Here is a 10,612-nt window from a genome sequence, read left to right on the forward strand (position 1 = left end):
TGTGAGGAAGGATGATTTAGTTGTAGATGTACTTTCGGGGTGGATGGTACCTTTAAGCTTGTTACTGTCCAATCACCAGTGGCTTAATTTGCTTTGTCTGCGGCGTCATCTAGTGCCATCCTGAAACCATTTAAAAAAAAAAAACCTAAGATGTCTTTGCTATGACGCGGGTTGACTTTTATTAACAATGCCATTCATTTTCTTTGGACAAAAGACAAGTGTTTTAAATGTAGCGAACTTTTAGCCATACACACATGGAAAGAGTGCAAGGCTAAACACTTGTAAAGGCACTGGGGAAACGCCTGGACGAATGTTGTCAATCTGCCCAGCGGTTGTGACGGCCCCGGGGCGAGTCGCGACGAAGCCGCGGCCAGCAGGGAGTCCGAACATTGGAGTCGGCGAGATGAGACGACAGATATTCGGTGTCCAGGAGTTTCTCGACGGCTCCAAATACGAGGGGGATTTTGTTCATGGCCTCAAACACGGCAAGGGGAGGTACACTTGGAAAAGTGGAGAGGTAAGATGAAGAGCCACAGCGACCGGGATGCTCACTAGCCGAAAATTGATTCTGCTTAGGTTATGTGTAGATATTCACGGAGCAACAATTTTCATAAATCTACTGGAGGAGACTCGACAGCAAAATACAACTCTGGACCCAAATTATTTTTCAGGGTGTTCTCACCCTTTATGTATTAGAGGGAAGCCAACTCAAATACAATAATTAATATTTTTCTTTGTGGCTACTACAGAACGTACACTTGCACAATAGGATGGGGTCCGTACAAAACATTACACATTGCTCAAATCGAAGTATAAGTGTTTCTCATATGCATTGTACATAAAATAAGCTATTAATGAGCCGAAATGCCAAAGAAGGACTATGATGCATCACAGTGTATCATAGCAACCCACAATGCTCGACAAGTCACAGGGTGCGTTCGGAAATGCGCTGAGGGTCCGAGCTGCTACACTCGGACCATTGGGAAACTCGGAGAATAGCCGCATTGTGGGAGTGGTGGGGCGCAATCTGCCTGAAATGTGTTGAGTTTCTATTTTTGTTCAGTCATGCAATACATCATACGTAGAGAGGGTTAGCGCACAACATCATGCACGGCCATTTTATTTCCAGACTTATTTAATTATTTTTTTTTTGTCTTTGCTGCAATTGCATCCGATGAAGTACGGTACTTTGGTCCAGTACTGAATGAATAGCATTTTCTCTCTGTCCATGATCCTTGAACGAAGCTGATGACAACAATGTTTCAAACCTACCGTATCTGTCTCATCTGTACTTCTATGTACAATATTATTTTAAGAGTGGTATTTACTATGCAGTCGAGAGTGAGGTGCAAGGACGATGTGGAAAGTACAAAGGACAGTGTTGTTGCGATGATCATTCATTCATTCATTCATCTTCCGTTCCGCTTCTCCTCACTAGGGTCGCGGGCGTGCTGGAGCCAATCCCAGCAATCTTCAGGCGAGAGGCGGGGTACACCCTGAACCGGTCGCCATCCAATCGCAGGGCACATATAAACACACAACCAGTCGCAGTCACATTCACATCTACGGGCAATTTAGAGTTTTTAATCAACTTACCACGCATGTTTTGGGGATGTGAAAGGAAACCGGAGTGCCCGGAGAAAACCCACGCAGGCACGGGGAGAACATGCAAACTCCACTCAGGCGGGGGTGGGATTCGAACCCCGGTCCTCAGAACTGTGAGGCAGTTGTGCTAACCAGATGCTAACATGTGACTGAACAATAATTTAAAAGCAGTCTTGTCTGTTCACTCAAGAAGCGTGCGAGTTCCTGAGTTTGTCTTCAAAAGAGTGACCAAGGTGAATTTCCGGGGCTGAGAAAGCATTCACGTCGAGTGGAAGCAAAGAATCCTCTGAGACGCAGGCGGTTGGGCGGAATCAGGTTTATTGAACAAGCCTTTGTGTCTTAACAGCTGTTTTCATGGTCCGATTGGCGCTGAGCCCAGCCCCTAAAATGTTTGTCACGAGATTATAAAGTCTCGCACCTGTGGGCGTACTCTTACGTACTGCCCCGAGCCCTGATTGGTTCACTAAGGTTGAAATTGTTGAGCTAACTTCTTCTTACCTATACTTGGTGTCACTTTTTGTCTCCAACGTGGAACCTCTTATCATTGAATCCGCCGAAACCCCAAAGGGCGATCGGAACCTTTGATGTTCCACAAACAGCCCCCGTTTATGGCTCGTCTCATGGCTTACCCAGAGGGCGTATTGCCCGATAAACTGCAGGGGAAATCTATGAATAAGCATTTGGTGTCAGGAATGCAATTGTCCTCTTTCAAGCTTAAAGTTGAAAAAGAAATGGCTGAAGCTGTCAACGCCTCTGCAGGCATCCACCTACACCAGGGGTGTCAAACTCATCAATCAATTTTATTTTAAAAGGGGGGTAGGTAATAAAAACATGCTTGCAATATCTCAACATTTTTAAAAGTTGAAGCCGATTTTCAATTTTGCTATTTTAGCAAGAAACACAAAGTCGATGCACACTCTCGCGGGCAGCATAAAATGACGTGGCGGGCCGGATATGGCCCATGGGCCACCAGTTGCTGTAGATGAAACATGCTGCAATGAGAACAATTACATCTACATATCTTCCAGAACACTTTTCACAAAATCACGTTTTTCTTTTTGCATTAAAAACAATCCAGTATTTTAGAACTTTTCAGAGCAGTCCGCATTCAGCCACACTTTGTTTAATTCCACTGAAATTATAAACTGAGGTGTTTATACATCAATGAGTAAAACATAACTACCAGTTACTTCCTCCTGTGTGCAGTTCTATGAGGGTTCTTTCTACAAAGACTACAGGCATGGTGATGGAATGTACTGTTGGCCAACAGGCAACAAATTCATTGGCAAGTTCTACCTTAACTGGAGAGAAGGCTATGGAAAACATATTTTTCCCGATGGAGCCACATTTAAGGTAACCTGAATGAAATTGACTTTGTAAATAGTATTGAATGGTGACAAAGTACTGTTCTGCTTTTCAGGGTTTGTACCATGCTGACCAGAGGTTTGGTCCTGGTGTGCTTAGTGAGCCAACAGGATGTCAGGATGTCGGACTTTGGTACGGGAAGCATCTGATACAAATGTGTAACACTGTACAAGGCAGCTTCAGTCTAAAAAATGTTACTGAATATGCTGCCTATTTGGAGGAAACCATCTTCTCACATTCTCAAAGTCAGGTAAAATTATAATCTATGACAGTTTTCAAATACACTAACACTTCCATGATTTCAATTATTGTTTTATTGTATTAGTGTTTTGTAGATAGTTTAATATGATATTGAGACAGAATTTAGATATTGGTTTAACTGATTTGTGGCAGTACTGCATTTTGCCATTAAGTTTTCATACTAATCTAATCCAGAAAATGGTAACTCCTTGGTGTTAATCGGTAACTCAAAAACACACCCAGAACCAAATTTTGGGTTCAGAACCTTAAGTTTGGGAAACCCGGATCTATAGTAATGCATTTAAAAAAATTTGGTGAACTTTGCTGGGTTGCAGTTATTTTGTTAAAAACAAAAAATAATACTTAAAAGAATAGGAAATGGCAGCACAGTTAACGACTGGTTAGCACATCGGCCTCACAGTTCTGAGGACCGGGGTTCAAATCCCGGCCTCGCCCGTGTGGAGTTTGCATGTTCTCCCCGAAAATGGATGGAAAACCTTTTAGGATCATATTTTTTCCCCCAACTATCTCCCCAAGGTCGACACAGATGAGAGTTGGCTGCTTCCTGACAGAAATAATGCCATCCCCTGTGGTATTGAGAGTTATTCTACAGATGGTGACCACCTACCGTTGCCCCCAGGGCGTAGAAGAGAGTTGGATGAACAATTTTATGGCCAGCAGTGGGAACCTGATTCCCACGCGTATGAAGGCTACAAACGAAATCCATACACCAGTCTACCCTTACAAGCCCGTATGCTGGCTCACATTCACAAACACAGGTCAGAAAAAAAGTCCCTAACCTAACCCTACATAAAAGCTTTGGTAGTACCGAAATGTTGAAAAACATCTGCACTTGTTTTAGATGCCTGATCATAAAAAGCAAAAAAGCAAATGTAGTCACAGGTTATAATGTATACATTTGTGTCTATCTCTCAGACAACAGGCTGAAACTTTAGACTGGGATGTTGCAGCAGTTATTTCATTAAAAAGGGAAAATTTTGGTCCGAAAGGACATTTGGAAGTCACATCTGAGCTGTTGATCCATCATGCTTCCGTAGGAAAAGGACCGGCTATTTTAAAGATTCTCCTTGACGGCCTTGTTCACCCTGATGTAGCAGATTCTCAGGGACACACTGCACTGATTGCTGCCACAGTAATACACTTTGAATTTCTTCGAATGTGATCAATGAGTACATTGGATAGGATCAGCTTGTTTGCTAAGCTAATGTCATATATCAATCATACAATTATGAATGTTTATTTAAACTTGGACTGTTATTTGTAAGTGTGTGCAAATAGTCTCATTGTGAGGTCTTCTGTCATGTTTGTTTTTTGTTGGTTTGTTTTTCAGGTAAACTGCCATAATGATGTAGTCCAATTGTTGTTAGATTTGGGTGCTGACATTGACAGGGTGAATGGCGAGGGGATGTCGGCCTTGTCTGTGTGTCATGTACTCTACTATCCTTTTCAGTCTCTATACACGTTTCCTGGTCTGACATCTAAAACACAAGTATGACAACTTACTGTTTTTTTTTCACATTGCAAAAAATTCAGAAAGAATTCAGACCTCACTTCCCCCGCCCCCCCATTCCCATTACTTTACATAGACAAATGAAATATGACTTTTGTTCAGCTTTTCCAGTTGGAACCACATTGCAATGGTCGTGTGGATGACAACACTGAATACTGTTTTACCAGATATTTTATTATATATTATAATACGTTTCCGAAAACTGTTTTTGCTGTGGCAATATGGGTTATTGCAGCATGTAGCAAATGTAAACATTACACAACATTACAAATGAAGTTAATTAAAGGAAGCGGTCTGACTGCCTTCTGAATTCAATGTATAACATTTCTTTGCAAGTTTTAGTCAAAGTAACCTCAGATTGTGTATATTTTCAGATTGCATCTACTACTATATGTCATCAGAGTAGACTGGGGGAATCAACTAAAGGATCCACTTACAGTAAGAAAGTAAGAGGGAAAGTAAGACCCAGAAGAGAAGATGTCAAATTAGAAGGTGGTGATAAGATAAGAGATTATTATGAGGCTGAAGGGAGGGATAAGGATGATGGTGGGAATGAAGAGAAAGTGTTGCTCTCAGAACACTCCATTGAGGTGAAGGAGGGCCATATTGTCCTCGGCAGCGTGAAGTGGAAAGAATATTCATCAAAAATTGCCAAGGTCAAGACCAAAAAGAGCCAATCATTTCAATAATGAGATTTGTTTAAATCAGCTCTTTGAACTTACTGCTTTCTATTCATCCAACGTTTTGCAGCAGGACACAAACAAAAATGTGATCCCAGTGCAATCTTTTGACTCTGCCTGCTGCATGTACAGCTACAGTATCCATGTCACAGAGAAAGTTCTTCAGGGAGCAGCTGAAGCTCTGAGTCACGCTTGGTTTCAGCAGCATTCTGGTGATACTGAAGAGACTGTTCGCAAAATGGCTGCAATGAAGTTTGAGTGCGTCGCTTCACTTGGCGTTTCATTTTCTGTTTCTTTTTCTCCCTCCATGTATCCATATAAATTTGTTGCATGGGTTTGTGTCTCCAGGCACCGTGTTCGTTTAACCACATTGAATCTGCTATTGGATCGGGGAGCTGACCCCAACACTTCGAGAATCCCCTTGCCTGTCATCCTTTTGGCCATTTTGGCAGCAGATACAAAGACTGTTAGGAAACATCTACTGTGTGGCGCACGAACAGATATTTCTCTTCCACCAGAGGTACTGCAGCATTCCAGTGTTCCTGCCTTAAAAATGGTTTCACTTAGGAATTAGGTCCAACTGCTGAATTTATTTGTGTAAACGATATTTTTATATTTTCCCCATACAAGTATGAACAAGTCTGTCCACATACAAAAACACAAAGACTGTCACGTGCTATTTCTTTAATCTAGTTAGAAGGCCGGAAAGGTTAAGTATTGTATAAAATATATAGATTGCATACTGTTTATCGTCACGCGGGTCGCGGGCGTGCTGGAGCCTATCCCAGCTATCTTTGGGCGAGAGGCGGGGTACACCCTGAACTCGTCATCAGCCAATCACAGGGGGCATAGAAACAAACAACCCTTCGCACTCACATTCACATCGACGGGCAATTTAGAGTCTTCAATTAACCTACCATGCATGTTTTGGGGATGTGGGAGGAAACCGGAGTGCCCGGAGAAAACCCATGCAGGCACGGGGAGAACATGCAAACTCCACACAGGCGAGGCCAGATTTGAACCCGGGTCCTCAGAACCGTGAGGCACATGTGCTAACCAGTCGCCCACCGTGCCACCTAATATAGCTGGCATTTGTAGTTTAAAAAAAAAAAAGGCTTGGTGCACATAATGACATCATACAAGTCAACCCGCAGTTTGTGTGAAGATTAGAACACAAAATACTTGGGCAAAATATTCACTGAAAAACACCAATTGTGGGAATCACAGCGACTTCACCCTTTCTGCCTTGCACAAGCCAGCTAATAATTTCACTGTGTTGTAGAGGAAAGGCCTTTATCCTCTACACGTTGCTGCAGCACTGCCAGGTCTAGAAGGTCCCGAAATCACAAAACTGCTGCTGCATGCTTTAACGGATCCAGATGCACGTGCGTGTGACCAGGACGATGTCTACGAACCAGATCAGGTGTGCAGCACAACCCTGCCGCGAATAGCAAAAAAATGCAAGTAATTGACAGTCCTCTAAAAAATAAATACTTTACAGATTACTTGATTAAAAATAAAACTGATATTGCACATCCACATGTTGACACTCTCCATAGCTTCCACTAACAACCCAGGCTAAACTTATCTCCTTGACATACAAAGAACTTAGTCTCTCACTTGAGAAGAATTACTTCAACATACTTCCTTGACACCAATTATTACTTTCCTAATGGGGCTTTGGCGCAATCTTCTTAAGCATCTTAAAGTGTAGTAACAAAAACAAAAAAAATATTTTACAGGGTTCCACGATAACAAGAAAATCATGGAAGCTCAGTGAGAAGCCACGCCCTAAAGAGGGAGGTCGAACAGCTCTGCACATAGCCTGCCAGAGAGACAGCGACTACTGTGTGAGTTAATCCAGCATGAAGAAGCAGTTTTGTTCAGATGACAGCAGTGTGTTTAAAAAATGAGTAATGCACATTCTATTCTAAGTGGAGAAAAATCAATCAAGTTTATTCCTTCAGGTGCGTTTGTGTGGGTGTGTGTGTGTGTGTGTGTTGGGGGGTATTTGATTCATACATTATACGTTATTCAAAAAATAGCAGCGTAAGCTTGAATAGTTTGCTTTCCTTAATCACTGAACTAATATTTAAGGCCTATACACACTGCACTTGGTTTTCTTGGTGTTCACCGCGGGGGAGGGCGCATGGACGCCGGTGCAACCTTGCCCATATCTGGCGTTTGTTGCTTAGCGACCTGCCAGGAAGTAGCATGGATGCTTTTACTGCTGGTTGGTCTATTTGCTGTTAGCGCTCTGAAATGACCGCCAACCCCTCCCCCTATTGAATGCGTTGTCTGATGCCGCTCCAGAGTGGAACATTTTTTCACTCGAGGCGTGGTGCCACGAAGTCAAACGCTCACCTTGTGCGTCGCGCCGAGACACAACATGGCGTTCCGTCGTGTGTGAAGATGAATTCTACCTACAAAGATCATTACAACAAATGCTTTTCTAGCATCATTGTGTCTCTGAATGACCTGCGTGCTTACGTTTTTATACAGAACGCCAGCAAGGTAGTATCTCTCTTGCTCTCCTATAAAGCCAGCACAGATCTCCTCTGGAGTGGACATTCCCCTCTTTCTTTGGCTATAGCAAGTGGCAATAACACGGTAAATACCCTGTCACACACTTTCGAACACAGACTAATGCACAATGCATTGCTCGAGTTAACCTCGTGTTTCTCCTGTGTAGGCAGTGGAAGAGCTATTAAAAGGAGGTGTCGATCCCAACCTTCCCTTGGGTCGGGGAGTGGGCAGTGCCCTTTGTACCCTTGGAAACTTCAACTACCGTTTAGATGCCAACCGACCAAAACTGGTACTTACTTACTTCTGTTCCAGTGTTTCACACCAATTGTTGTGTTCACAGTACACTGTTGAATCCAAAAGTCACATTTTGTATAATGTATGAAGACACTGAATCTTATCATAGCTGGACATGTTAGAGAAGGTTGGTGCGGACATATTGATGCCAGTTCAGGTTGGTGATTCTATCGGAACGGCAGTGGACTACGCACACATCTCCTTCAACCAGGTAACACAATTTACAACCCCAGAGAATCTTTCCTGACTGGGAATGTATGAAACCTATCATGAAGGACTTTTTGAACATTAACTGTGTAGTTTTTCATATACAGTACTGTAAGCATTTTCTACCACAGCAATGCAAATGAACTTACAAATGTTTGCCATTGTGCTTATGCAAAAACAACAACAAAAATCAACTGTTATGCTACTCTCTAGGACTCTGGTATAGCCCACACCCCCTATCATGCTCTCAGCCTGGGGCAGAGAGAGACATTCAGAATACAGCGCCAGCTGCTAAGCATGATGGGAAGTCTGCTGAAGAAGAGTGTTGTCCAGAGAGAAAGAGAGTATCAAGGGAGAGAGGAGTGCCTTGTACAGAGTGGTAAGTACATTGGGGAAATATTTACGCATTAGTTCATAGTTTTAAGAAAGGGCATACACCAAAAAGTGAAAGTGTGATGCCAGCTTGTGTGAAGAATGCTTTTTTTCCTCACAGATAAAGGTGCAATTTCTTATGATGCCAAATCTATTAATCAAAGTGAACCTCCCATTGGAGTAAAAAGAAGGTGCAGTAACAAAATGAAACTTTTTGGATTTACACGCCATCCCATTCTTTAAACTAGTACTAACGGTAATGTGTCACTGAATCTTTACTTAGGTCACCATTTAGGTTTTGCTACCACTGCGGTCGCTCAGCTGCTGTGAAGCTAACTGCTTGTACTCGCTGCCACAAAGTCTTTTACTGCTCCATGGCCTGTAAACTGATAGCATGGGATGAGAGACACAAGGAAGAGTGTCTACGGGAGACAGGTAGGAATCAATGCCTGATTTGCCAATTAGCTTCAGGAGCTTGAAAGAGCGAAAATATGAATTTACCCCATTAAAATTGAAAGGGTTCAGTCAAGCTCCTGTCAAGTATTTCTATGTGCAATATCTGGAACGCTCACTTGTATTTTTGGTATTGTCTACATGGCATACACACTGTCTGTTCTCTTCCAACACAGGATCTGTTCCAATCACCTTTGAGAAGAGAGTCATGTTTCAGGCCAAAAAAGGACCTAAGACTGTCATATTTGCATCAAGAAGACCATTTCACGTCCAGTTTAAATCCCAAGTCCTGGTTATTGAAGACAATATCGCCGAGTGGCAATCCATTAACCTGAAGGAAAACTACAGCTACAACTGATATAGATTATCATTTTCAGCATCATGGAGCATATTCCCACTGATTTAGATGGTTCATAGGCAGGCTGCATTCTGGACTGATTTCCAGTAAGTCAGCGAGCTCACCAATTTATTCTCACCCGCAGGTAACTTAAGAGTCACATTTGTTTCGCCACCGTTGACCATTTGACATGTTAAGTTTCTACTTCATCTACCACTATACTGAAATGCCACTTTTGTCTACTTCATCCTGACAATGTTATATCTACCCATCCATCATTTTGAAGTATGAACCTACCAAGCTCCAATTTACAATGTCAATGTGCTTAGCATAAAAATGTCGAATTTTGCTTGCATTGTTGTGTTTCTAATGCATAACAAAAAACAAAACAAAAAAAACCGCACACACAACATTTTAATAAAATTGAATGAAGGAGAGGGAAGAGCACTAATCATTATATTTTGATGCAGATTCATAGATTTTTACACATTTTTTAAAATCATTAATAACTCAGTACAAATAATTATTTTTTTTACTACAGGAAAGGATACACTTCATGGCGTCCCTCAAGGTCTAATACTGTGGACCTTCTTTCTTTCGACCTTTTCTTGACATAGCCAAACGAATGACACTTGTATCCATTTTTCTGTCCACTAAATTCTCATACTTAACCCCAAATCAACATGTATGTGTTCCAAATAGACAAGACACTAATTTTATTGGGAGAAAAACTTAGGACTCCTTTGAAGAACAGTGTTCAATATATTATGAGATGTTTCATTTCCCCCTTGTCTGTACGATTGTTCGAAATTTGAAGACCCTTAATTGCTTTCCATCAATATTTTCAAATGGCAGGAGAGGATCTATGGTAAAACTGATCACATTTATTTCATATATAAACTGAAACTCAATCCAGGGTAGCACTCCCATATTTCCTGCAGTCGACTGTTCTTGAGTTAAGGAATACCTTGTTTAGACAGCATGTGGGTCATTCCCTTTAAA

The 10,612-nt window shown here is 41.9% G+C and overlaps 1 protein-coding gene across 4 annotated transcripts; it reads left to right on the forward strand.

Annotated features, from left to right (window-relative positions):
- Positions 1-96: 96 nt before the first annotated feature.
- LOC133481103 (ankyrin repeat and MYND domain-containing protein 1-like) lies at positions 97-9,959 on the forward strand. 4 transcript variants are annotated; one of them, XM_061780042.1, is made up of 18 exons: positions 97-517; positions 2,812-2,958; positions 3,026-3,220; positions 3,748-3,989; positions 4,147-4,363; positions 4,562-4,720; positions 5,116-5,397; positions 5,495-5,679; positions 5,770-5,941; positions 6,704-6,844; positions 7,164-7,271; positions 7,924-8,031; positions 8,114-8,236; positions 8,351-8,452; positions 8,662-8,827; positions 8,942-9,011; positions 9,104-9,255; positions 9,450-9,959. In XM_061780042.1, exons 1-18 carry the CDS (start codon positions 311-313, stop codon positions 9,629-9,631), a joined length of 2,958 nt encoding a protein of 985 aa, XP_061636026.1. In that variant the 5' UTR covers positions 97-310; the 3' UTR covers positions 9,632-9,959. The 4 variants fall into 4 exon arrangements, with proteins under 4 accessions (XP_061636026.1, XP_061636025.1, XP_061636027.1 ...); XM_061780041.1 differs by having other exon boundaries at positions 98-517; positions 5,492-5,679; XM_061780043.1 differs by having other exon boundaries at positions 99-517; positions 3,026-3,102; positions 4,269-4,363; positions 5,492-5,679.
- The last annotated feature ends 653 nt before the right edge of the window (positions 9,960-10,612 follow it).

The sequence above is a fragment of the Phyllopteryx taeniolatus genome, chromosome 7 (assembly GCF_024500385.1).
Source record: "Phyllopteryx taeniolatus isolate TA_2022b chromosome 7, UOR_Ptae_1.2, whole genome shotgun sequence".
NCBI classification, from domain to species: Eukaryota; Metazoa; Chordata; class Actinopteri; order Syngnathiformes; family Syngnathidae; genus Phyllopteryx; species Phyllopteryx taeniolatus.